This window comes from Nycticebus coucang, chromosome 21 (assembly GCF_027406575.1).
Source record: "Nycticebus coucang isolate mNycCou1 chromosome 21, mNycCou1.pri, whole genome shotgun sequence".
NCBI lineage: Eukaryota > Metazoa > Chordata > Mammalia > Primates > Lorisidae > Nycticebus > Nycticebus coucang.
In genome coordinates, this window is record NC_069800.1 from 22,519,695 (window position 1) to 22,546,830 (window position 27,136).

General features: G+C 37.5%; 1 protein-coding gene and 1 non-coding gene across 7 annotated transcripts in view; one reads left to right on the plus strand and one right to left on the minus strand.

Annotated features, from left to right (window-relative positions):
* TASP1 (taspase 1) overlaps positions 1-27,136 on the plus strand; it is a 393,334-nt gene that overhangs the window by 78,348 nt on the left and 287,850 nt on the right. For 5 of the 6 annotated variants that reach the window (XM_053574174.1, XM_053574176.1, XM_053574178.1 and 2 more), the window contains exon 5: positions 22,035-22,155. In XM_053574174.1, coding sequence (XP_053430149.1) covers positions 22,035-22,155 — 121 coding nt within the window. Of the gene's footprint in view, positions 1-12,756; positions 12,781-22,034; positions 22,156-27,136 lie in introns of those variants that run through there. The other variant, XM_053574180.1, reaches the window with a different exon arrangement.
* Positions 20,744-20,848, minus strand: LOC128574321 (U6 spliceosomal RNA). Its single transcript, XR_008376698.1, has one exon. It is a non-coding gene; the product is annotated as a U6 spliceosomal RNA (small nuclear RNA).

Sequence of the window (27,136 nt, forward strand, 5' to 3'; positions counted from 1 at the left end):
CTGTGTTCTTGGCTTTGCAGACGCTTTTTAGTTTGATCAGGTCCCAGTAGTGTATTTTTGAAGCTGCTTCAAAACCTTCTTCAAGGATTTTCCCTGCACTCTCTTCTAGTATTTTTATAGTTTCATGTCTTAAGTTTAAATCTTTAATCCAGTGAGAGTCTATCTTAGTTAATGGTGAAAGGTGTGGGTCCAGTTTCAGTCTTCTGTAGGTCGGCAGCCAGTTCACCCAGCACCATTTATTTGTTAAATAGGGAATCTTTTCCCCACTGAATGTTTTTATTTGGCTTGTTAAAGATCAAATAACGGTAAGTAGCTGGGTTCATCTCTTGGTTCTCTATTCTGTTCCATACATCTACTTCTCTGTTTTTGTGCCAGTACCATGATGTTTTAATCACTATTGATTTATGGTACAGTCTGAGGTCCTGTAACGTGATTCCTCCAGCTTTGTTTTAATTTCCGAGTAATGTCTTGGCTATTCGAGGTTTTTTCTGATTCCATATAAAACAAAGTATTAATTTTTCAAGATCGTTAAAGTCTGACAGTGGAGCTTTAATAGGGATTGCATTAAAATTGTATATTGCTTTGGGTAGTATGGATATTTTAACAATGTTGATCCTTCCCAGCCATGAGCATGGTATGTTTTTCCATCAGTTAACATTTTCAGCTATTTCTTTTCTTAGAGTTTCATAGATCTCTTTATAGAGATTTTTCACGTCCTTTGTTAGATAAACTCCCAAATATTTCATCTTTTTTGGCACTACTGTGAATGGAATAGAGTCCTGAACTGTTTTTTCAGCTTGACTATTGTTCGTATATACAAAGGCTACCGATTTATGAATGTTGATTTTGTAACCTGAGACGCTGCTGTATTCCTTGTTCACTTCTAAGAATTTTGTAGTAGAATCGCTGGCATTTTCCAGATATACAATCATGTCATCTGCGAAGAGTGAAAGTTTGATCTCTTCTGACCCTATATGGATACCTGTGATTGCCTTTTTTTCCCCAATTGCGAAGGCTAAAATTTTCATTACAATGTTAAAGAGCACTGGAGACAATGGGCAGCCTTGTCTGGTTCCTGATCTGAGTGGAAATGATTTCAATTTAACTCCATTCAATATGATATTGGCTGTGGGTTTGCTGTAGATGGCTTCTATAAGTTTAAGAAATGTCCCTTCTATACCCATATTCTTAAGTGTTCTGATTTGAAGGGATTCTGGATATTATCAAAAGCTTTTTCTGCATCAATTGAGGGAATCATATGGTCTTTGTTTTTTAATTTGTTTATGTGCTGAATTATACTTATAGATTTACATATATTGAACCAGCCTTGAGACCCTGGGATAAAACTGACTTGGTCATGATGTATAATTTGTTTGATGTATTGCTGGATTCTGTTTGTTAGGATCTTGTTGAATGTTTTTGCATCTATATTCATTAGTTGTATTGGTCTATAATTTTCTTCACTTGTTGGGTGTTTTCCTGGTTTAGAGATCAGGGTGATGTTTGCTTCATAGAACGTGTTGGATAGTCTTCCTTCTTTTTCTACATTTTGGAACAAGTTGAATAATATAGGTACTAGTTGCTCTTTAAAGGTTTGGTAGAATTCTGACATGAAGCCATCTGGTCCTGGACTTTTCTTTTAGGGAGATTTTCTATGGTTGATGCTGTTTCAGAACTTGATATTGGCCTGTTCAACATTTCCACTTGATTCTGGCTAAGTCTTGGAAGGTGACGTGCTTCCAAGTATTGGTCAATTTCCTTCATGTTTTCATATTTCTGAGAGTAAAGTTTCTTGTAATGTTCATTAAGGATTTTTTGAATTTCTGAGGAGTCTGTTGTTATTTTGTCTTTGTCATTTTTGATTGATGAAATTGGAGATTTTACTGTTTTTTTCCTGGTTAGGTTAGCCAAAGTTTTATCTATTTTATTGACCTTTTCAAAAAAACCAACTTTTCGATTTATTGACGTGTTGTATAATCCTTTTGTTTTCAATTTCATTTAATTCTGCTCTAATTTTGGTTATTTCTTTTCTTCTACTGGGTTTGGGGTTGGAATGTTCTTCCTTTTCCACTTGCTTGTGATGTCTCATTAAGTTGTTAACTTCCTCTCTTTCCGTTCTCTTGAGGAATGCTTGCAGTGCTATAAATTTCCCTCTTAGGATTGCCTTTGTGGTATCCCAGAGGTTCTGATAATTTGTGTCTTCATTGTCGTTTTGTTCCAAAAATTTGGCAGTTTCCTTTTTAATCTCATTTCTGACCCAGCTATAATTCAGCATATGGTTATTTAATTTCCATGTTTTTGTATGAGTATGCAGATTCCTGTTTTTACTGAGTTCAACTTTTATTCCATGGTGGTCCAAGAGGATGCAAGGAATAATTTCTATTCCTTTAAATTTACTGAGGTTAGACTTGTGACCTAAGATGTGATCGATTTTGGAGTATGTTCTGTGGGCTGATGAGAAGTATGTGTATTCATTTTTGTTAGGATGAAATGTTCTGTAGATGTCTGCTAAATCCAAATGTTGGATGGTTAGGTTTAAATCTAAAATTTGTTTGCTGAGCTTCTTATTGGAGGATCCATCAACACTGCCAAAGGAGTGTTGAAATCTCCAACTGTTGTGGAGCTGGAGGAAATCAAGTTGCTCGTGTGCTTTAGAGTTCCTCTTATTAATTGAGTTGCATTCTGGTTGGGTGCATAGATATTAATAATTGAAATCTCATCATATTGAGTATTACTCTTAACAAATAGGAAGTGACTATTCTTATCCTTTCTTACTTTTGTTGGTTTAAAGCCTATTGTGTCTGCAAATAGAATTGCAATACCTGCTTTTTTCTGATTGCCTTTTGCCTGAAATATGTACGACAACCCTTTCACCCTGTGTCTATATTTATCTTTTAAGGTAAGATGTGGCTCTTGTATGCAGCAAATATCTGGCCCGAGTTTTTGTATCCATTCAGCTAACCTGTGCCTCTTTGGAGGACAGTTTAAGCCGTTCACATTAATGGAGAATATTGATAAGTCTGGTAAAATTTTGGGTATCGAGTTTTTCGGAAGTCCAGTGGACATTTTTAATCCTTTCGCCACTGTGGAAATTGGAGTTTGATCAAAAGTTTCTGAGTGAGTTTACTTTTTTGGTAGAGGATTGGGCTGGTCGTTATCAGGATAGGTCTGAGTATACTGAAGAGCTGGTTTGGTTATGGCTAATTTCTTCAACATATGAATGTCATCAAAGTATTTAATTTCTGCATCATAAATGAAACTCAGTTTAGATGCATACAGGATCCAGGGTTGAAATTTATTTTGCTTTAGGAGATTAAAAGTCGATAACCACCCTCTTCTAGCTTGAAAAGTTTCAGCAGTGAGATCTGCAGTCATTCTAATATTCTTCCCTTTGTAGGTAATGGATTTCTTACGTCTGTCTGCTTTGAGAATTTTCTCCTTCATATTAACTTTAGTGAAGTTAATTATGATATGCCTAGTGGATGTCTTATTCAGATAGAGCCATGCTGGGGTTCTGAAACTGTCTGCTATTTGAATTTCAGAATCTCTTGGCATGTCTGGAAAATTCTCTTTCATAATTTCATGGAGAAGGGCCTCTGTGCCTTGTGAGGCCACTTTATCACTTTCATGTATTCCAATGAGGCGGATTAGCCTTCTTCATATTATCCTAGAGCTCTCTGCGAGAATGATCTGGTTTTGTTCTCTATTTCTCTTCCTCTTTGAGATTTTGGGAGCGTTCAAAGGCTTTGTCTTCAATGTCAGAAATCCTTTCTTCTGCTTGCTCCATTGTGTTACTGAGGGATTCTACTGTATTTTTCAGATCTTTGAGGGCTGCAAATTCTTGCTTCAGTGTGTCAAAATCTTTGGTGGTTTTGTCTTTAAATTTGTTAAATTTTTGGGACAACTTTTTAACTTCTCCTCGAATTTCTAATTCCAACTTTTGAATTGCTCCTTGAATTTTTAATTCCAAAATTTCCTCCATCGTATTAAACTTCTTTGCAATCCAAATTCTCAATTCGATTTCTGATATCTCAGACAGCTGTTTATGAATGGGATCTTCAGTTACATCTGCCATATCTTTCCTTGGGGGGATCGATCTATTCTGGTCATTCATGTTACCAGAGTTTTTCTGCGATGTCGCCCCATGATTGTTATATAACATTTGATTTTTTTTCTGGAGCTTTGTCAAGGACCTGTACTGTGCTATGGCCTGAGAAACTGGGGATGGGTTTGGTGTGTTGGGGCTAAGTGGTTGTGTCTTGTTTTCTTCTGGTCTCTGTTCGATCCTAGTGAAATAGTTACTCTGGGTTGAAGTGTCAACTGTGGAGAAATACCAGCATTTAATTCACCTCATCCCCCACAGGCAACAATTGGAAAAGGAAAATCAAATCTTCGTACAACCACACACCCAGGGCACCACTTGAATAGTCCTCAGGCGATTGGCTCAGTTCAAAAGGTCCAAATCAATTGTCTCAGTCAGTGCTCGTCTCAGGTGGGGAGTTTAAAAGGTCTCTGGGACCTGGATTGCAGGGATCTGATGACAACTCAGATATGTCTTGCTCTGGGGCTCCGTGGAGTCAGGAGGACCCACCCAGCAAATAGTTAATCTGGGAAGGTTGATGCCTCCTTCCCCACCTTGCCTTTTGTGACCCACTTGTCTCTAGTGAACAGATTCTCCAGGGTTTTTCAACTGCCTGCATCACAAGGAAATCTGTTTCTGCTCAGCCAGGCCGCTGAGCTTTGCCTCTGTGCAGCAGGGGGAGGTGAGGCCTGACAACCTCGGGCGCTTCAGGGAGGCTGAGGGGTGTTCACTCAGTTCCACCCTCTCCCCTGATTGATGTTACTGACAGAACAGAATAGAACAACTTTGTGGGAATTTGTTTCTGTCTCTGCTAATTTCCCCTGTGGAAGAGAAGCTGTTCCCAGAGCCTGCGCCTCAGGCCCTATCTTTGCTCCTCCAGGTTTGTATTCGGTTAGCTGTCAGTTCTAGCTCCTGCCTTACTTTGTCTGTAGGCTGATTATCTCCTGAGGGCTGTGTGCATCTTAGGCTCAGTAAAGTGGTCCTTTGGGTTAGCCCCACCCTGGGAACTTCCTGGCTCTGTGCATGCGTTTCTAGTCCCTGTTCTCCACCTAAGCTGGTACCGCCTCAGGCAAACCCTTTACTCTTGGGGCCTGCATTTCTGTCCCAGAGCTGTTCCGTGGTGGTTGCCACCTGAGAAGATGCTTGGCCTCCTTTGGTTGCCCAGGGAGATGGGTTGTGGCTTCAGAATATCCAGGAGTTATCCCTATTGTTGTCATAAACGGCTGCTGCTCTGCGCCTCAGTGCACTGCTGCTCCGTTGTGGTTCCCTCTCAGCCGATTGTCCTCTCCTCACTCTCATGCCGCAGAATCGGCACTGACCGTCTAGGCCCTGTTCACGCCCCTTGAGAAATCACCCCAGAATCTGGACTCCTGGGGGACAGGCCTCCAGACCTCAGAGTGAGAGTGGAGGGGAGTGCTGTGACTCAGAATTGTAGGTAGAGAATATATGCAGTTCTATGCAGTTTTATGCCTGGCAGGAGAACGCTGTGCCATCCTAGTTTGGGAGGTAGGTCTAGTTTTTAGAGGGTCTGTCCCGTGGAGTGTAGTGGGAGGAACTTGGTACTCTGCTCATTTGTTTGTGGGGCACTCTGAGCTGTTGTCATGGGGGAGTGGACTCCCATCAACTTGGTGATGGATTTTGTACCTTTTGTTTGTATTCTTGGGGTCGCAGCTTGCCTCAGCGGAGTTGATGTGCGTTCTTCAACCTTCTCTCTTGGTGCAGCTCTAATCCACCAGGTTACTTGCAAAATTTCTGTCCTTTAACTCTCTTTCTGGACGGGAACCTCTGTGGAACACTGTCTTCAGTCAGCCATCTTGTCTCCGCCCCTTTTTGCCTTTATTTTTAAAAGACATTTTATAGTTTTCTCAGTTTTTAGTTTATTTTCCCTCAGTTATTTAAATTGATGATTTGGTTGTTATCTGTCTTGCACAGTTTCTGATAAGGAATTTGTTGTAATGTTTTATTGTCCAATTTGTGCAGTGTGTCTTTTTGCTCCTGATACTTTTATGGTTTTTGCTCTTGCTTGTTATCACTGGTTCTCAGCAAATTATGATGTGTTTTTCTTCATGTTTCTTTTGTCTGGGGTTTGTTAGGCTTCTGAAATTTGTGTATTTATACTGTTTATTAAATTTGGATAATTTTTGTTTAATAATTTTACTATTTCTCCCTTTTCTATACTTTCTTTTTGAGAGTCCAATTAGACGTCTGTTAGATCATTTTCCTTCTCCCTGTCTTCTCCCTCTTTCACCCCTTCCTCTTTCTACTTCCTTCCTTCTACTTTCCTCCCTTCTTTTTCTTCTTCTTCTTGTGTTTTCTTTACTGTCATTCAGTTTGAATAGTTCCCATTGGAAAGTTTCCTATTCAAGTTTATTATTGCTTTCTTCTGCCACGTCTAATTTGCTGTTACCATTTTCCAAAGTGTTTTTCACTCTAAATTATTATATTTTTCATCTCTCAAAATCCAGCCTTTAATTTTTTTATGCTTCTTTTTCTTTTTTCTTTTTCTTTTTTTTTTTTTTTGGTTTTTGGCTGGGGCTGGGTTTGAACCCGCCACCTTTGACATATGGGACTGGCGCCCTACTCCTTGAGCCACAGCCGCCACCCCCTTTTTCCTTTCTCCTTGTAATATTTTCTTATGTTCATTTGAACATATAGAGTACATTTATAAGATCTGGCTTAACACTGTTAGCTAACATTAGAATTGTTTGCTAATTCCATGGTTGGTGTCCTTTCTGGGTCTGTTTTCGGTGCTTGATAATTTCTTCTGGTTGTGGGCCGTGTGTGTGTGTGTGTGTGTGTGTGTGTGCGTGTGTGCGTGTGTGTATACACACACATACGTATGTATATATATGTTTTTGCTTACTTGTATGTCTAATCATCTTTGATTTCATAGTAAATGTTGTGGATTTTACATTTTAATGGTTGATTATTATTGTTTTCCTTCAAATATTGTAGGATTTTGTTCTGAGGCATTGTTGCTACTTTAAGTCACTTTGATACTTTTGAGACTTGCTTTAAAACCTTACCTTACTACCCTGTTTCCCCGAAAATAAGACAGTGCCTTATTTTAAGGTGTGCTTCCAAAGATGCACTAGGTCTTATTTTCAGTGGACGTCTTATCTTTCCTGTAAGTACGTCTTATTTTCGGAGGATGTCTTATTTTCGGGGAAATAGGGTAGTACATATTTAGAGTAACCTTTTTAGGGTTAAGTTGGTCTAACTCTTCAGGTATTACTTCAGGAGACTTTCCCTGATTTCCCTATTCTGACTAATGGGGAACATGACCTATTCCCATTTCTGTGTGAGCTGAAGAAGTTGTTCAGCTTACCACTTCCCAGAGGTTCTTTCTTTGGCTTTGCTACTTACTTTAAAGATACATGCAAACTAATACTTACTGAAAGATGCGAAGATCCCCCTGTGGATCTCTGGAGCTTTCTCTTTGAGCTATATCCTTTTTGTGCCTTGTTCTACATATTCTAACCTTCTTAGTCTTTTTGAACTTATAAGCCTGTTTCTGCAACACTGGAAGAATGTGGATTCTTTTTTGGGTATCTCTTCCTTTTGCTATAGTCTGGAAAATATCTCTAAGGAATTAAGCTGGCTATCTCTTCTCTCAGGTGTCACAGTGCTGTGCTGTCTCTTGAAGGGAGTCTGTTTTATATATTTTGTCTGATTTTCTAGTTCAGGTTAGGACAAACATGACTTCCATTATGCCCTCATAGGTAGAAGCAGAAGTTCAGTAATAATACACTTTTGAAGGTGTAGATATATTTTGGGGTAGGAGAAAGATATTTGGAAAAAAAAATTACTGCTAAGATGTACTCATATTTCCTTATATGTTTTTCCCTTATGTATTTTTAAAATGTCCAATTTAAACTATCAAGCTAGAATCATTTTCAGAGTAACTACTATGATCTGAATAAGATTCATATGCTGAAACCTGAGTACCAATGTGATGGTGTTAGGGGCTTTTCAGGGGTGGTTAAGTCATGAGGTCTCAAGATTAGTGCCCTTAAAAAAGTGGCCCCAGAAAGCTACTTTGCCCCTCGCACCATTTGAGGATATAGTGAAAAGGCACCATCTATGAATCATGAAATGAACCCTCACTAGACATCGAAACTGCCAGCATCTTGATCTTGGACTTCCTAGCTTCAGAACTGTGAAAAATAAATTTCCGTTGTTTATAAGCTACCCAAGTTTATATTTTGTTATAACAGACTTAATAACAAACAGACTTAATAACATAGTTTTGTTGAGATTTTCATTTCTCATTGCATATTATGCTGAAATTAATTTTATAGAGCTGATTAGCTGTTATATTCCATTTCAGAGGTTGTTGAGATATTGTATATGTGGGTGTGATCTTATAGTGTATGCTGGGAATTACTAAATATGGATGCTTTACATTTTTCTCAAATTTCAGTTTCTTTCACATATGCTTTGATCGATATACCAAATAAGGTAAGAGAGGTTATATGGAGCAAAGCAAAACTGTATTTTACATGTGTTTAGAATCTGTCTGTTTTATACTAGAGACTTGGATTTTTATACTTTTCAAAAGATGAAATAATCCAGGACTAGAAATTAGTCTTTATCTCTTTTAAACTATAATCTTTCTTTAGTTGTGATCTCTTTTCCAAGATTAGGTGTGACCTAATTTAGCTAGAAATATCTACTTGAAAGAACTTTATGAACTCATGATGTTCAATTATGCATACTCTTCCCTCTATCTTATAATATGCCTTTGATTATTAACAGTTTTATTTCCCAGTTTTGAAAATTTTGGTACCTTTTCTTCCCTTTCTTCTTTTCTGTCTCTATTGCATTAACAGGTGATTAATATTTCGGGACTACATTGTAAAATACTTTCTAATTTGTTCTTTCTAACTTCAGTCTTTCTTTCCTTTTTGTACAATGTGTGAATATCAGTTTTTTTCCTTTGACTACTGTGCTCGATGTGACTTTCTCCTATATAGAAAACTTGAATGGGTTCTTATTGTTTTCCCATCAAGTCCAGATTCTCTCGGGTGGCATCAAGCAATCTTCATATTGGACTCCATCCAACCCTTTCAGCTGAATGTGTCTTCTGTGACTCTGAGACTTTCCCACTGTGTAGGTGTTGCTCATATTATGTCCACCACCTATAAATTTCTAGCCTCCTGACTAGTCTTTCTTTTCATTTTAAATCCTTTTTGAAGCCTGTTAACTTCTCCATCTCATAGTGGGCCATTTCTTTTTGAATGCTCACAGTATTTATTCTTTAGATTTCAAGTACTGTTGTTTGTCTGTATCATTCATTTTCTGTTTAATCATACAACCTGTTGTATTACTTCCTACTTGTGATGTTATTTTTAAAATTCTGTGGAAATACCTACTGTCTAACTCTATTGGAACAATAGAGCAAAGGTCAGAGTCAAATCCCTGACCTTTTTGCTCACGTTATAGTTGGATGTTGGAATTGGAAAGGTCTAAATGTCATGGCCAGCTTTTCTTGGATTTGTCAGAAATCCGGGAAATTGGGTATTATAGATCAGTGGTCCAAACCTTTTAGGCACCAGGGACTGGTTTCATGGAAAACAGGTTTTCCATGAGGGGGTGGGGATTGTGGGAGTGTGGAGGAATGGAATGAGGGCTTGGGGAATGGGAGTGAGAGTAGGGGGTGTGTAGGACAGGAGGTGAAACTCAGGTGGTGATGCTGTATAGCCAAGTTCCTAACAGGCCGCAGCTTAGGGGCTGGGGACTGCAGTTGTCGGTGATCTTTAGGTTGGTCCTGACTTGTCCTGATTTCCTAGGTAATACTGGTCTCACTATGGACCTGATTTTCTGGATCACCTTAGATTTCTGGAATGCAAGATAGAGTTGTTTGTATTAAACATATTAGTTGGTCATTCATTTTGGAGTGGGCTCTTCATCTATGTAGTTTCTCAAAGGAATATTTAAAATAACACTATTTTTTTCTCTTTTAACAGTAAAATCTTTTGGGACTGTGTCCCCATGACATTTATTTTTATTCTAAGATTTTATATTATTAGCTTTTCCCCATATTTTTTGGTTGGAGGTCAAGTATGATACAGTCTTGATTTTTTAAAAAATTTTATTCATGATATTGAAAAAGGAAGGCAATGTTTTTCTTTAGATTTCAAGTACTATATTTTGCCATGTATAATGCTGTCCCGGGTATAATGTGCACCCAGGTTTTTGGCCCAAACTTTCAGGAAGAAAATCTTTTGTTGGAATTTTTTAAAGGTGGAAAGAAGTGGCATGCAGTGGCATTTCCTTCTTGCAAGAGGTGTGAAGTGTGGAGCCAGCCACTATGGAAAAGCTGGGAATGAGCCGGGGCAGCAGGTGAGGGTGGTCTGGATGACCCGAGAGCCTGATCTCTTCTACTGTCTCCTCCTGCCCCATCTTCGTCCCCATGTCCTCTCATTTTCTGTTCCTACTCATGTCCACAGCTGCTCTGATGAGAACCCTGGCAGACTTACTTTCCAGGGAGTTGGTGTGAGGGCCAGGGCCAACCCTGCCTATCTTGGGCTCCTGACGGTAGATCCATGCTCTTTCTGGGCTGCCCTGTCTTACACTGCTGGCCCATTCTAAGGCCCCTGGTTCACTGCACTGCATCAGGAAGCCTTGCCTATTGATACCCCAGTGAAATACTCTGCATTTACATTTCTGTTTAGTGACTAGACTGTTGACCTTCTTGAGCCATCCAGACCCTGGGCACTCAGTAGTGTAAGAATGAATGACACCAGACTTTCTCAAACTTGCAAATCCTACAAATCTCCAGGGCACCAGTTAAAATGAGACTCCTGAACCATATCCAAATACACTGAATCAGCTCTCTAGAGAAAGACCTGGATATTTGTTCCATTAACAAGCATCATAGATGGTTCTTTCTATTGGCGAGTTTGGGAAATTAGACCAACTCAACACCATGGGGGTTTGGACAAGTCAGAGGCTCACAGTTACAGTCTATGGGCTCAGGTACCCCTGAGCTTTTGTGTTTCATTGCCAGGTATCCTCACAGACAGAAACTTCATGGGGACTGAGACCCAAAGTCATTAACAGTAGGCTATTAGTAGAGCTGGGTCTGAGAACACAGGTCTCTCAGACCCTAGCTTGGGGATCTTCCTCTGTGGTTTCCCAAGGGCTTCAGGATAGGGCCAGTTGCATGAGAGATAGGGCACCTGGAAAAGCCAGGGATCTACTGTCAGGAACCTGGGGCAAGCAGGGCCAGCACTGGCCCCTTGCTCCCAGCACATATACCTGCTGGGGTTCTCAGTGGAATGGCTGTGGCCATGTTCCCACCAATGGAAATGGGTGAGAACAGGAAATGAGAGAATATTGGAGTGAAGGTGGGCCTGGAGGGGACAGCTGGGGGAGGGTGGGTCTTCACATTGGCCAGGTTACTCCCACTTGCAGCTTGGGGTTGTTCCCTGGCCTCTTCACAATGGCTGGCTCCACACCTCCCACCCGTCATGAAAGGAGGCAACCCTGCAGTATAGTCACTTGCCCTTTTCTTTTTTTTTTAAGAGACAAAGTCTTAACTTTGTCACCTTGGGTAGACTGTCATGGTGTCATAGCTCATAGTAACCTCAACCTCCAGGGCTCAAATGATCCTCTTGTCTGAGCCTCTTGAGTAGCTGGGACTAGAGGCATCTGGCTAGTTTTTAGAGATGGGGTCTCTTTCTTGCTTAGGCTGGTCTCAAACTCCTGACTTCAAGAAATCAGCCTGTCTCAGCCTCCCGGAGTGCTAGATTACAGGCATAAGCCATCACTCCTGGCCCACTCCCACTCTTATTTTCCCCATGCTTATTGTAACAATCCTGTTGGTGGTGTGCCTGCATTCAAGATGGTGGCAGTGGCACTGTCTGGTGAGATCGGCCAGGTGGGATCAAGGCTCCTGTAGTCATGATGCCTGCCCAGGCCCAGGTGCCTGCTGAGGAGGGCTATAGTATGCAGTGGGGAGTGCATTACCGTATTTCAGGGTATTGTTTTGCATGTGGATATTGTTATGCTTTTTAGAGTTATACTTTCAACGTGCAAGATAAATAAAAGAATTAAAATCTTTTATATAGATATGGAATTAGCGCTATCCATGTCTAATTTCGTCCTTAAATTTTTCCCTCAAAAATTTGGACAAAACGTGTGTATTTCATGCAGCAAAATGTGGTACATGGCTGGTCTCTAATTCTAGACTTTTTCTATCCAGCTTATTGACATAAGCTTTTTTTCTTTATGGTACATTTTTGGTGTTTAATTTGCATACCATAGAATTTACCCATTTGTAGTGTGCAATTCAACTTTTTAGAATATTTACAAAGTTTTGTATCCATTACCTCAGTTTAATCCTAATTTCTTTTCATCATCTCCAAAAGAAACACAGTACCCAATTGTAGTTACTTTTCATTTCCTTCAGTTTCTGGCAACCACAAATCTGCTTTACGGATTTGCCTATCTTGGCCATTTCACATGTATGAAATCATGTGGTATTGCGGTCCCCAACCTCTGCTACACTTCACTACTGGTCTGTGTCCTGTTAGGAACTGAGTTGCACAGCATTAATGCCTGAGCGCTGTCTCCTGCCATCACCCACCTTCCACCCACCTGTGGAAAAATTGTCTTTCATGAAACTAGACCCTGGTGCCAAATGGTTCCAGTCTGTGGCCTGTAGGAACCGGGCCACACAGAAGGAGAGTGAGGTGAGTGAAGGAAGCCTAATGTGTTTTTTACACTAGTGTCACCTCCTGAGCTCTGCCTCCTGTCCCAACCCCATCCATGGAAAAATTGTTTTCTATGACACTGGTCCCTGGTGCCAGAAAGGTTGGGGACCATTGATCTAGTAACGGTCTTTTGTGACTGGCTTCTTACACTTAGCATACTCTCTTTACATGTTGTATCAGGTTTCAAAAACACCCGTACTTTTTATTGGTAATTAGTACTCTGTTATATAGATATATAGTGCTTTGTTCATCCATTTATTAGTTGATGAGCATTTGAGTTCTTTCCACCTTTTGGTTGTTATTAATATTTGAATATTCATCTACAAGTTTTATGTAGGTATATGTTTTCATTTCTCTTTAGAATACACTTAAAAGTAGAATTGCTGCTGGAGGAGCCTGTGGCTCAAAGGGGAAGGGCACTGGTCCCATATGCCGGAGGTGGTGGGTTCCCATATGTCGTGGCTGGCCAAAAACCGCAAAAAAAATAAAATAAATGAATAAAATAAAATCTATATATAAAAAAAAGTAGAATTGCTGGGTCAAATGGTAACTTTTTATCACTTAAAATAAATTTTCTTTATTTGTATTTAATACTTTGTGGCATTGATCGGGAAAATTTGAACATCAAAACTGAATCAAATAATTGTGCTCTTTTTAAAATTAAATTATAGATGTGTACATTAATGCAATCATGGGGTACAATGTGCTGGTTCTATATACAATTTGAAATATTTTCATCAAACTAGTTAACATAGCCTTCACGGGATTTTCTTAGTTATTGTGTTAAAACATTTATATTCTACATTTAGTAAATTTCATATGTATCCTTGTAAGATGCACCATAGGTGTGGTCCCACCAATTACTCTCCTTCCACCCATCCTCCCCCTTCCTCTCCCGTTTCCCTGTATTCTTGGGTTATAATTGGGTTATAGCTTTCATATGAAAGCTATAAATTGGTTTCATAGTAGGGCTGAGTATATTGGATACATTTTAGTCCATTCTTGAGGTACTTTGCTAAGACGAATATGTTCTAGCTCCATCCATGTAAATCTGAAAGAAGTAAAGTCTCCATCTTTCTGTAAGGCTGCATAATATTTCATTGTGTACATATACCACAATTCATTAATCCGTTCATGGGTCTATGGGCACTTGGGCTTCTTCCATGACTTAGCAATTATGAAACATTCTGGTACAGATGTCTTTGTTATATTGTGATTTTTGGTCTTCTGGGTATATACCTAGTGAAGGAATTATAGGATCGAATGGCAGGTCTATTTTTAGATCTCTAACTATTCTCCAAACATCCTTCCAAAAGGAACGTATTAGTGTGCATTCCCACCAGCAGTGTAGAAGTGTGCCCTTTTCTGCACATCCATGCCAACATCTCTGGTTTTGGGATTTTGTGATGTGGGCTACTCTTACTGGGGTTAGGTGATATCTCAAAGTAGTTTTGATTTGCATTTCTCTGATGATTAAGGATGATGAGCTTTTTTTCATCTGTTTCTAGATCATGCATCTGTCTTCTTTAGAGAAGTTTCTCTTCAAGTCTTTTGCCCACCCTGAGATGGGATCACTTGTTCTTTTCTTGCTAATACGTTTGAGTTCTCTGTGGATTCTGGTTATTAAATCTTTATCGGAGGTATAACCTGCAAACATTTTCTCCCATTCTGAGGGCTGTCTGCTTGCTTTACTTACTATGTAGTAAACATTCTGGTACAAATATCTTTGTTATAATGTGAGTTTTGGTCTTCTGGGCATATACTTAGTAGAGGAATTGTAGGATCGAATGATAGGTCTATTTTTAGACCCCCAAGTGTTCTCCAAACATCTTTCCTCAAATGGTAACTCTTATGTGAAACTTTTTGATGACCTGCCGGATGTTTCCCAAAGTATCTGTATCATTTTACATTCCCCTAAATGATGTATGAAGGGTCTAATTTCTTTGTATCCTTGCCAACTTGTATTATTATCTGTCCAGTTTATAGCAATCCTTGGGATATGAAATAGTTATTTTGTTATAGTTTTGATTTGCCTTTTCCTTATGACAGATGATATTGAACATCATGTGCTTAATGGTCATTTATATATCTTATTTTGAGAAATTTAATATATGTTTTTGCATTTTTAAATTGTGATTTTTTACTTTTGAGTTATAGAAATTTTAAAAATATATTGGTTTGTAAATATTTTTCTCGTGTTTTGTGTAGTCTTTTCTTCTATGGTGTTCTTTGAAACAAAAGTTTTTAATTTCGATCAGGTCTCATTTACCTAGTTTTTCCTTTAGTGCTTATACTTTTGATGTCAAATCCAAGAAACCATTTCCTAATCCAAGGTCATGAACAATTGTTTTTCTCAGAAGAAAAATATATTTAGGCCTTTGGTCACTTCCTTCGTTCATGTCTCTTTCTTATACTTAGGCCTTTGATCTACTCTGAGTTAATTTTTATATGTGGTGTGAGATAGGAATTCAACTTCATTCTCTTCCATGGGGATATGTAGTTGTCTGAGCACTATTTCTTTTCTTTTCTTTTTTTTATTAAATCATAGCTGTGTACATTAATGCAATCATGGGGCACCATACACTGGTTTTATATACAATTGGAAATATTTTCATCACACTGGTTAACATAGCCTTTCTGGCTTTGTCTTAGTTATTGTGTTAAAACATTTTTATTCTACATTTAATAAGTTTCACATAACATGTACCCTTGTAAGATGCACCATAGGTGTGGTCCCACCAATCACCCTCCCTCCACCCATCCTCCCCTCTCCCCTCTCCTCCCTTTCCACTTTCCCCTTTCCCCATATTCTTAGGCTATAATTAGGCTTTCATATGAAAGCTATAAATTAGCTTCATAGTAGGGCTGAGTACATTGGATACTTTTTCTTCCATTTTTGAGATACTTCGCTAAGAAGAATATGTTCCAGCTCCATCCATGTAAACATGAAAGAGGTAAAGTCTCCATCTTTCTTTAAGGCTGCATAGTATTCCATGGTATACATGTACCACAATTTGCTAGTCCATTCGTGGGTCGATGGGCACTTGGGCTTTTTCCATGACTTAGCAATTATGAATTGGGCTGCAATAAACATTCTGGTACAGATGTCTTTGTTATATTGTGACTTTTGGTCTTCTGGGTATAAACCTAGTAAAGGAATTATAGGATCGATCTAGTCTCCATCTTATACAGGTGTATCAGCATTGTGTTTAACATCTCATACCCTGGAAGATCACCTGTTGCCCAGACAGTATTCAGCAAGATATATATACTGCTTTTTTTTCTTTTTTTTTTTTGTTGTTGTTTTGTTCTTTAATTTCAACATTTTCCCTATAGACTTTTTTCTTTCTTTTCTTTCTTCATTTTTCTACTTTAAATATAATTTCCCATTGTTGCCTTTTTCAACAATTAGAACTTCATTTTTGCTAGTATTTCTAACCCATATTATTTGTTTTTTTCCCCCAATTTTATCCTGTAATGTTTTCTGTTTGCTTGTTCTGGTTTGATTTATAGCATTTTTGTCTTTCCTCTCTACTTGGTGGAGTTGGGGTATTGTGTCTGAACAGGCTAGCAAAGAGCTGCTGACTTCAAGAGAACCATCCATCCCGGCACCCCCGAGGTTGGGGATTTTTAAGGTTGGGTCAAAGTACTCTATTGTACACCTATATTGCTCTGTCTCCCTCTTTATGTGCCTTTCTTCTTTTGGTCAATATTCCCTTTTACCCACCACCTCTCCTTTCTCTTTTTTCTTTTATTCATTTTTTGTTTATTTTTTCCCTTCTTGCTCTTCAACCTCATCCTTCTAGTCCTGCACCAAAAGGACTCATCAAAACCCTAGTCCAGAGGCATGGAAACTTAAAGAGCAAGAGGAAGTGAAAAATTAGGGGAAGGAAACAGATAAAAGAAATCACTCATGAGGAAGAATCAGTAGAAAAATTCTGGCAACATGAAAAAGCAGTCCAGAGCAAACCCCCTGCCCTCAAGGGACCATGAGGTAGCTACTACAGAGGATTCCACCTATAAAGAAATGTAGAAATGCCAGAAAGGGAATTTAGAATACAGATGATGAAAACAATGAAGCGATGATGGATAAACTGCTGATAAAATGGAAAATAACCAAAAGGAAATCCAAAAACAGAATCAAATAAGAGATGAATGATATGAAGAATATAGAAAGGACATAGCAGAGCTGAAGGAACTGAAGCAGTCAATTAGGGAACTTAAAGATGCAGTAGAAAGTATCAGCAACAGATTAGTTGTCATGCAGAAGAAAGAATCTCAGAGGTAGAGGACAGACCTCTTCAGATAACTCAGATGGTTAAAGAGGCAGAAAATAAGAGAGAGAAAGCACAATGTTCACTGATAGAATCATGGGACTTTATGAATTGTTCAAACATATGAGTTACAGGTATCCAAAAGGGGAAGAAGAATACCCCATGGGAATGGAAGCCATACTAGAGAATATTATAAATGAAAATTTCCCAAATATCACTGAAGATTCTGACACATTCCTTTCAGAGGGATATTGGACCCCAGGTCACCTCAACTGTAACTGAGCTTCTCCAAGACACATTATGATGAACCTGTCCAAAGTCAAGACAAACGAAAAGATTCTGCAAGCTGCCAGAAGTAAGCGCCAGTTGACCTACAAGGGCAAATTTATCAGGGTGACTACAGACTTCTCTAATGAAACTTTCTAAGCAAGAAGGCAATGGTTATCTACCTTTAATATACTTAAACAGAACAATTTCCAGTCCAGAATTCTATATCCTGCTAAGCTAAACTTTAGAATTGACAGAGAAATCAAACCATTTACTAATATACAAACATTGAGGAAATTTGCCACAACAAGACCAGCTCTACAGGAAATACTTCAACCTGTTCTACACATTGACCATCAAAATGGATCAACAGCAAAGTAAGAAGTCAGCAATTAAGGGACAGAACCTAACTTCCACACTGATGCAAAAGAGAAAACTAAGCAATGGGCTCTCACAAAATCACATGAATAGAACACTACCACACTTATTAATTATCTCAATAAATGTTAATGGCTTGAATTCCCCACCGAAGAGGCATAGACTGGCTGACTGGATTAAAAACCACAAGCCATCCATTTGCTGTCTGCAAGAAACAATTCTAGCTTCAAAAGACAAATTAAAACTCCGGGTTAATGGTGGGAAGACAATTTTTCAGGCAAATGTACTTCAGAAGAAAAGAGGACATGTGATCTTATTTTCAGATACATGTGGATTTAAAGTAAAGTCAAAAAAAGACAAGGATGGTCACTTTATATTGGTCAAGGGAAAAATACAACAAGAAAACTTTTCAATTCTAAATATTTATGTACCCAATTTAAATGCTCCCAGATTCTTGAAACAGACCTTACCCAGTCTGAGCAATTTGATATCCCCTAATACCATAATGACAGGGGACTTTAACACTCCTCTTATAGACCTGGACAGATCCTCTAACCAGAAATTAAACAAAGTTATATGAGACTTAAATGAGACCCTAGAACAACTGTGCTTGATAGACGCATATAGAACACTCCATCCCAAAGATAATATACATTCTTCTCATCATCCCCTGGAACATTCTCCAAAATTGATCATATCCTGGGACACAAAACAAACATCAACAGAATAAAAAGAATTGAAATTTTACCTTGTATCTTCTCAGACCACAAGGCAGTACAGGAGTACAGGTGGGACTCAACTGTAACAAAAACATTCAACCCCACACAAAAGCATGGAAATTAAACAATCTTCTGTTGAATGACAGTTGGGTGAAGGAAGAAATAAAACAAGAAATCGTTAACTTCCTTGAGCATAACAACAATGAAGAGACAAGCTACCAAAACCTGTGGGATACTGCAAAAGCAGTTTTGAGAGGAAAATTTATCGCTTTAGATGCCTACATTCGAAAAACAGAAAGAGAATGCATCAACAATCTCACAAGCCATCTTTTGGAATTGGAAAAAGAAGAACAAGCTAATGCTAAACCCAGGAGAAGAAAAGAAATATCCAAAATTAAATCAGAGATTAATGAAATTGAAAACAAAAGAATCATTCAGAAAATTAATGAAACAAGGAGTTGGTTTTTTGAAAAAAATAAATAAAATAGATAAACCATTGGCCAGACTAACGAGAAATAGAAAAGTAAAATCTCTAGTAACCTCAGTCAGAAATGATAAAGGGGACATAACAACTGATTCCACAGAGATACAAGAGATCATCTCTGAATACTACCAGAAACTCTATGCCCAGAAATTTGACAATGTGAAGGAAATGGATCAATATTTGGAATCACATCCTTTCCCTACACTTAGCCAGGAAGAAATAGACCTCCTGAACAGACCAATTTCAAGCACTGAGATTAAAGAAACAATAAAAAAGCTCCAACCAAAAGATGCCCTGGTCCAGATGGCTTCACACCAGAATTCTATCAAACCTTCAAGGAAGAGCTTATTCCTGTACTGCAGAAAGTATTCCAAAAAATTAGGGAGGAAGGAATCTTCCCCAACACGTTCTACGATGCAAACATCACCCTGATACCAAAACCAGGAAAAGACCTAACTAAAAAGGAGAATTTCAGACCAATTTCATTAATGAGTATAGATGCAAAAATTTTCAACAAAAACCTAACCTATAGATTACAGCTTATCATCAGAAAGGTCATACATCATGATCAAGTAGGTCTCATCCCAGGGATGCAAGGCTGGTTTAACATATGCAAGTCCATAAATGTTATCCACAATATTAACAGAAGCAAAAATAAAGACCATATGATCCTCTCAATAGATGCAGGAAAAGCATTCGATAAATCCAGCATCCTTTTCTAATTAGAATATGGAAGAGTATAGGCATAGGTGGCACATTTCTGAAACTGATCGAAGCTGTCTATGACAAACCGACAGCTAATATTTTACTGAATGGAGCAAAAGTGAAAGCTTTTCCTCTTAGAACTGGAACCAGACAAGGTTGTCCTCTATTACTATTCAACGTAGTGCTGGAAGTTGTAGCCAATACAATTAGGCAAAACAAGGAAATAAAAAAAATCCAAATAGGAGCCGAGGAGGTCAAACTCTCCCTCTTTGCTGACCACATGATCTTATACTTAGAGAACACCAAAGACTCAACCACAAGCCTTCTGGAAGTCAGAAAAATACAGTAATGTCTCAGGATATAAAAATCTGTGTCCACAAGTCAGTTGCCTTTGTATACACCAGTAACAGTGAAGATGAGAGGCTAATTAAGGACACACCTCCCTTCACCATAGCTTCAAAGAAAATGAAATATGTAGGAGTATATCTAATACACTCCTTTCAGAGACACAGTCTCACTGTGTCACTCTGGGTAGAGTGCCATGACATCACCGCTCAAAGCAAACTCAAACTCTTGGGCTGAAGTGATTCTCTTGCCTCAGCCTCCTAAGCAGCTGGGATTACAGGTGCCCACCACAACGCCCAGCTAATTTTTGTTGCAGTTATCATTTTTGTTTAGCTGTGTCGGGTCAGGTCCGAACCCACCGTTTGGTGTATGTGGTTGGCACCGTAACGTCTGTGCCACAGGTGCCGAGTCACATAACTCTAATTTTAATTCTTTGAGGAATCTCCATACAACTCCATAGAGCTTGTACTAATATGCAGTCCCACTGATAGTGTGTAAGTGTTCCTTTCTCTCTGCATTCGTGTTCCATTCATGTTCCTTTCTTTCTGCATTCATGCATCTGTTGTTTGTGGACTTTTTAATAAAATTCATTCTAATAGGGGTAATGTTATGGATCATTGTGCTTTTAATTTGCATTTTCCTGATGATTAGTGATGTCAAACATTTTTTCATATGTGTATTGGTCTTTCTTCTGGAACACTTCTGTTTATGCTTTTTGCCCACTTTTTAATGGGGTTGTTTATTTTTGTCTTGCTGTTTTGCTTGAGTTTAAAAATATGGAACGCTTGCCAATGTTGCATGTCATTGTGCAGGGGCCATGCCAATCTTCTCTGTATTGTTACAATTTTAGTATTATGTGGTGCCAAAATGAATACAGTGTTATTGTAAATGGAATTTTTTTTTATATTCAGATTATTCATTGCTTATCTCTAGAAATCTTACTGATTTTTGCATATTGATCTTATATGCTGCAACCTTGCTGAATTTGTTAGTTCTGATAGTTTTTTAATGGAGTCTTTAGCATTTTCTATATATAAAATTAAATTATCGTGAAACAGAATTTTACTTCTTCTTTTCTAATCAAGATGCTCTTTCTTTCTTTTTTTCCCTTAAATATCTGATTAGTCATATAGCATATTGTTGAATAGAAGTAGTGAGAGTGGGCATATCTGTCTTCTTTATGAATTTAGGGGAAGTCATCCAGTCTTTTATCATCATTGTATGGTTAGCCCTGTACTTTTTATAGATACCCTTTAGCATTAATGTTAAAAACTTTTTATTTTTGTTTTTATGAGACAGAGTCTCACTTTGTTGCCCCAGGTAGAGTGCAGTGGTATCAGACCGTATTGCAACCTCAAACTCCTGGGCTCAAGTGATCCTCCCATGTCAGCCTTCCAGAGTGGTAGGATTACAGGGGTGCGCCACCATGCCTGGCCAGTACATTTTTTCTATATCTAGTTTATTGAGTGTTTTTATTATAAAAGGCTATTAGTTTTTATTTATTTATTTTTTATAGAGACAGAGTCTCACTTTGTCGCCTTTAGTAGGGCGCTGTGGTGTCACAGCTCACAGCAACCTCCAGCTCTCGGGCATGGGTGATTCTCTTGCTTCAGCTTCCCAGTAGCTGGGACAACAGGCACCCGCCACAATGCCCGGCTAGTTTTTGTTGCAGTTTGGCCAGGGCCAGGTTTGAACCCGCCACCTTTGGTATATGGGGCCAGCACCCTACTCACTGAGCCATAGGCACCGCCCAAAAGGCTATCAGATTTTGTTAAATGCTATTTACTATGTTTTTGATATGATTTTGTTTTTAATTCTTCATTAATATAGGGTATTACTTTGATTTTTAGATATTAAACCAACTTTGTTTTCCTCTTGTTTGTGATGTATAATCCTCTGTCATTTGCCTTTCTCTTGGTATCTTTGTTGTGTTTTGATGTTGGGATAGTACTGGCATCATACAGTGACTTGGGCAGTGTCTTCTCACCTAGTTTTTTCAAGAATTTATGAAAGATTGGTGTGAATTCCTATGATATTTTAATTTTTGATTTTGTCTTTTAGGATTCTCCTTTTACAAATGCAGGAATGGGATCGAATCTTAATCTCTTAGGTGAAATCGAGTGTGATGCTAGCATAATGGATGGAAAATCTTTAAATTTTGGAGCTGTTGGAGCATTGAGTGGTATGTAGACATTAGATACATATGTTTTTTCTTTGATAAACTATGTGTATTACCATTTCATGCCTTCTAATGACTTAGTCCAGTTTGTTTAACCATTCTTGCTTAGTGTTGAAAATAAATGTTTTTCTTCTTTTACTAAATTAAAAAAAAGAAATTTTAGTTGCTTTAAAAACAACAAAGCAACCTATCTTCAAGTTTTTGGTTAGAATTTGATCATTTTCCTTCATGCTTTCAGATGAAGACATTTAAAATTTGACTTAGAGTACTATATTAATTTTATGCTTTATTTACATTAATTAGTAATTACATTTTAATTATAAATAATTTCATATGAAATAAATAAAATTTACCTTTTATTTTCAGTCTGAATCTTTCCTTCTTGTCCTTTTCTTCCCCTGAGGTTTAAGTAGTTTGCTTTTGATGTTGGGATAGTACGAAAATCCATTGCTTTATCTTTATATTTTTATGTAATAGAGATATAGTTTTACCTTGTGAATATGGTTGTATTTTCAAAAATTAAATGTATTTATTATTAAGATACTTTTTTCTTTAAATAGGATGTCTTAGAGATTTTTCCACATTAGAACATAAATGATACAGCTAATGATTTATAATTCATTTATTAAAGCAATATATATATGAAATGTATAGATTTTAAGTGTATAGCTTTATGAAATTTTTGATGCATGCAGCCATATAAATCACCACCTAGATTAAGACATTAAACATGTCCACATCAAGATGCAGAACATTTTCTTTTATTTTTAGAGACAGAGTTTCATTTTGTCGCCCTCTGTAGAGTAATGTGGCATCACAGCTCACAGCAACCTCCAACTCCTGGGCTTAGGCGATTCTCTTGCCTCAGCCTCCCGAGTAGCTGTGACCACAGGCACCCACCACAACAACCCAGCTATTTTTTATTGCATTTTTGCCGGGGCCGAATTTGAACCAGCCACCCTTGGTATTTGGGCCCGCGCCCTACTCACTGAGCCACAGGCGCTGCCCAAGATATAGAACATTTTCATAACACTAGAAATGCCTTTTATAATTTTTCTAGTCCATACTTTTTATGTTACCCTCCCCTATTCTGCCTATCCCTGAAATTTCTGTGAACATTATCAGACACCTCTGTGTCTGGTTTCTTTTGCATAACATTAAGCCTGTGAGATGGATCTTTTTTTTATGTCACAGTAATTTTTTCTTTAATACCATTTCAGTGTGTGATTGTATCATAACTCATCTACTTTCTTTGTAGTGGACATATGAATCACATCTAGTATTTGATTATTATGAGTAAAGCTTCAATAATATTCTTATACATGTCTTTTGGTAGACATATGTACTTATTTCTCCTGGATATAGGAATTGGAATGATAAGGTACATATATGCTTTGTTTTAGTATGCTTTGCTTTCAAAAGTAGTTGTTGCCATTTATACTTCTGCTGGTAACATATGCACATTTCAAGTACTCTGTATCCTTGTCAATTTTTGTTATTTTTTTTTAAAAATTTAGCCATTTTGATATGTTTATAGTGATTTTATTGTTTCAATTTGAATTTCCCTGGTTACTTATCATGGAGAACTTTTTCATATGCTTATTGGCCTTTTAGGTATCCTCAATGGGAAGTTCATGGTCACATTTTTTGTGTATTTTTATTGGATTATTTATTTTGTTGGTTTGTTGGAGTACCTGATATATTTTAGATATATTTAAATATGTATTTAGATACAAATCCTTCATCAGATGTGTTATGGATATCTCCTCCTGTTTGTGTCCTGCTTTTTCACTCTCTTAATGCTGTCTTTTGATGAATAGATATTTTTAATTTTAATGATATTTAAGCTATCAGCCTTTTCTTTTATGGCCAATTTATTTTATGTTTTAAGACATTTTTGCCTACCGAAAGTTATGAAGATAGTCTCCATTGTTTTAGTAATTTTATTGTTTCTATCCTTTGTAAGCTTGTACTAATGTTTGTGTGTGTGAGCATAGGGGTCAACATTTTTTTTTTCTCATATGACTATCCGAATAGTTCATTGTCCTTTATTGAAAGGATGGTCCTTTCCTCTTAGAATTGTCTTGGTAAATTAGGCGACTCTGTGTGTAATGATTTATTTCTGTTCTCTGTTATGGCTGGCTTTATAATATGAGATGGGAATTGCTTTTTTTCTTTATTCCTTGAAAAGTTTGTGTATGGTTGGAAGGAATGATTTCTTTTTACTTATATAGAAGAATTTATCACAAATTAATGGTTTTTTTTTGTGGGAAGTTTTAAACAATGGGATTCTATTTTTAACATTTATAAGATTATATTTTCTTTTATATCTTCTTTTATTCATGTGTGATTTTCAAGGAATTTTTTTCTGTGTCATGAGTCAAATTTATTTGCCTAAATGCATTGTAGTTAGCTTTCTTTATTGATTTCTCTTTCAATTCTGCTGTGGCCAGAGAAAACAGTATGTATGATTCCAGTCCTTTTAAGGTTTTTGAGACTTGCTTTATGGTGTGAAACCTGGCTTATGTCTGTTTCAAAACATTCCATGTGAAGTTCAAAAGTATATTTTTTCTGTATTAGTTGAGTATGGTGCTTTGTGTATGCCAATTAGGTGAATGTGGTTTTTCATTTGTTCTGATATTTTATGTTTCTTATTTTTGTGATATGTAAGAAAAGGATTTTTCGATTAGTTTTAACTTCAATTTCTTTTATTATGAAGTTTTATTAGTATTTAAGAAAGTTTTATGTATTCAGACATCATTAACATTTCTTTGTGAACTGCCCATTCATACTTCTTGTGTAGCAAGCCTTTTAACTCTGTGCATAATATTCCTCCTCATATTGGCATTAACAATTTTTATTTGTTAAACTTACTACTTTTGTAGCTTTTGTATTTTGCATTTCTTAAAGTTTCTCTCATAATTTATACACATAGCAGCCTATATTTTCTTTTAATATGTATAATTTATTTTTCATTTACCTGTCAAATGTATTCCTTTTTCTGAAATAACTAAAAATTTCTCCCCACATAATTTGTTGAATAGCAATAATAATAACAACTGCCATTTATTGACTGACTGTAACATAGTGGGCTTTGTTCTATGGTGGCTTACGTAAATTAATTAATTTAGTTCTCAGAATGTGCTCATGAGATCTATGCTTTTATCCCCATTTTACAGACAAGGAAATTGAGACACAGGAGAGATTTAGTAATTTGTCCAAGGTTGTTGTATCAGTTTGGGTCAGACTGGAGCCAGAAACAGCACAATAGTTTAAAAATTTAATATGAAGTATTATTAAACATAATTAGAGAGTAAAATACAGATGGTAAGAGACCTCAAAGTATTCTAGGGCAAAAGGACAACACCCAAGGAAGGATAGACTTGCATGGAGGTTCAGACCTCTTTGCAGAAGATACGGTTGCAGCCCACTGTATGGCAGAGAAGTTGCTGGGTTACCCAAGCCAAGGGCCAGAGTCACTGGGTGGGCAGGACCAATCTTGTGGGGCAGTGATGGAGAAAAGTCCATGGCAATTAAACCTCCATTGATTGGGATAAATATTGGGCTTTGGCTTACTAGAGAGCCAGAGCCATCCCCATGGAACACCTGCTGTGTAGGTGTGCCTGTGGGGGCTAAGGAGCAGGCGTGGTGGTTAGAGACATGGATTGCAGTGCAATCTCATTTTTTCTTGGAGATGCTGTGACCAAAATCAGGAGCTGGAGAAAATGCTAGGGAAAGCTGCTCCCTGCAGGCACTCAGCACCACCTAGGCCAAATAGTGAAGCCTGGTGAGAAAGCTACAATATTTATTCGGTGCCTTCTACTGCCAAAGCTTACCATTGTGCTGTCTGGTAAGCTTTGGCAGTATGTTTTAAAGGGCTCATATCCATTTTTACAGGTCACGCAACAAAGGGTGAATTTATAGCTGAGAAGCAATGAACTGATAACTGGGACAGTTATAAAATAGTCTGACTTCTGTGCTTTTCAGTCATATGTTTTTTCTATTTCTTATATATTGTTTATCCTTTTCCCTCTGTATTATGTTTATTTTATATTAAATACTCAAATTCATATGTGTCTGCTTCTGAACTTTAGCTTTATTATATTGCATTCATGTATTTGCCTGTTTTGTGTTTAAACCACACTCTTTGAATTACAATATCTTCGAATAAGAAATGGTATCTTGCAGGTTGAATACTTCATTTTCCTTTTACAAAGTTTCCTTTCCTGATTAAGAGCCAGCTTCTCATATAATCATAGAAATTCTTTTTAAGTTTTTATGAAGAATTTATAGATTTGAATTTATATGTTAACTCGGAAGTAATTAATGTCTTTATAATACTGAATCCTCACATGAAGAAATATGTGTTAAGAAGTAGTATAGGGATCTGATATGGGCTTTTCCTTTATTTGATTATTTCATACTTTTTTTGTGACAGAGGGTTTTGGTAAATTACCTAAATTTCTACAATAGCCTTAATTTAAGTTTTTATAGTCTTTTTATATCCCACTGCTGACATTCATGTGTTTGTTTTGGTATTAATAGTGTCCTGAGAAGCATCCATAGATTAGTGGTTAACGACATGGTCTCTGGCATTAGCTGCCTCTGTGTTAAAATCTCATTTCTGTGATCTTGGGCAGGCAATTTAACCTTTTATGTAAAATTTCCTCATTAATCAGAACTCGTAAGTGTTGCTATGTAGTAAGACTTGAGGGATCAGTTAAATCACTGGATACATTTAAGACTTTGGCACTGGGCCTGGTGCATAGCAGGTACTAATTACTTTCATTGCCTGGTGCCGTCATCATTGTCATGTTCGCTGTTGCTGTTGTCAGCCTGACAATCACACTAGTGCTGTCCTGTCAGGGAAGCACTGTCATCTCATTTTTGCCTTCTGCTTAGTTTCTTAGAAACAGTCTGATTTTAGGTTACAATCTTGTACGTACTTGGCCTCTTCTTTCCCTTCTTACTCAATTCGAAGGAC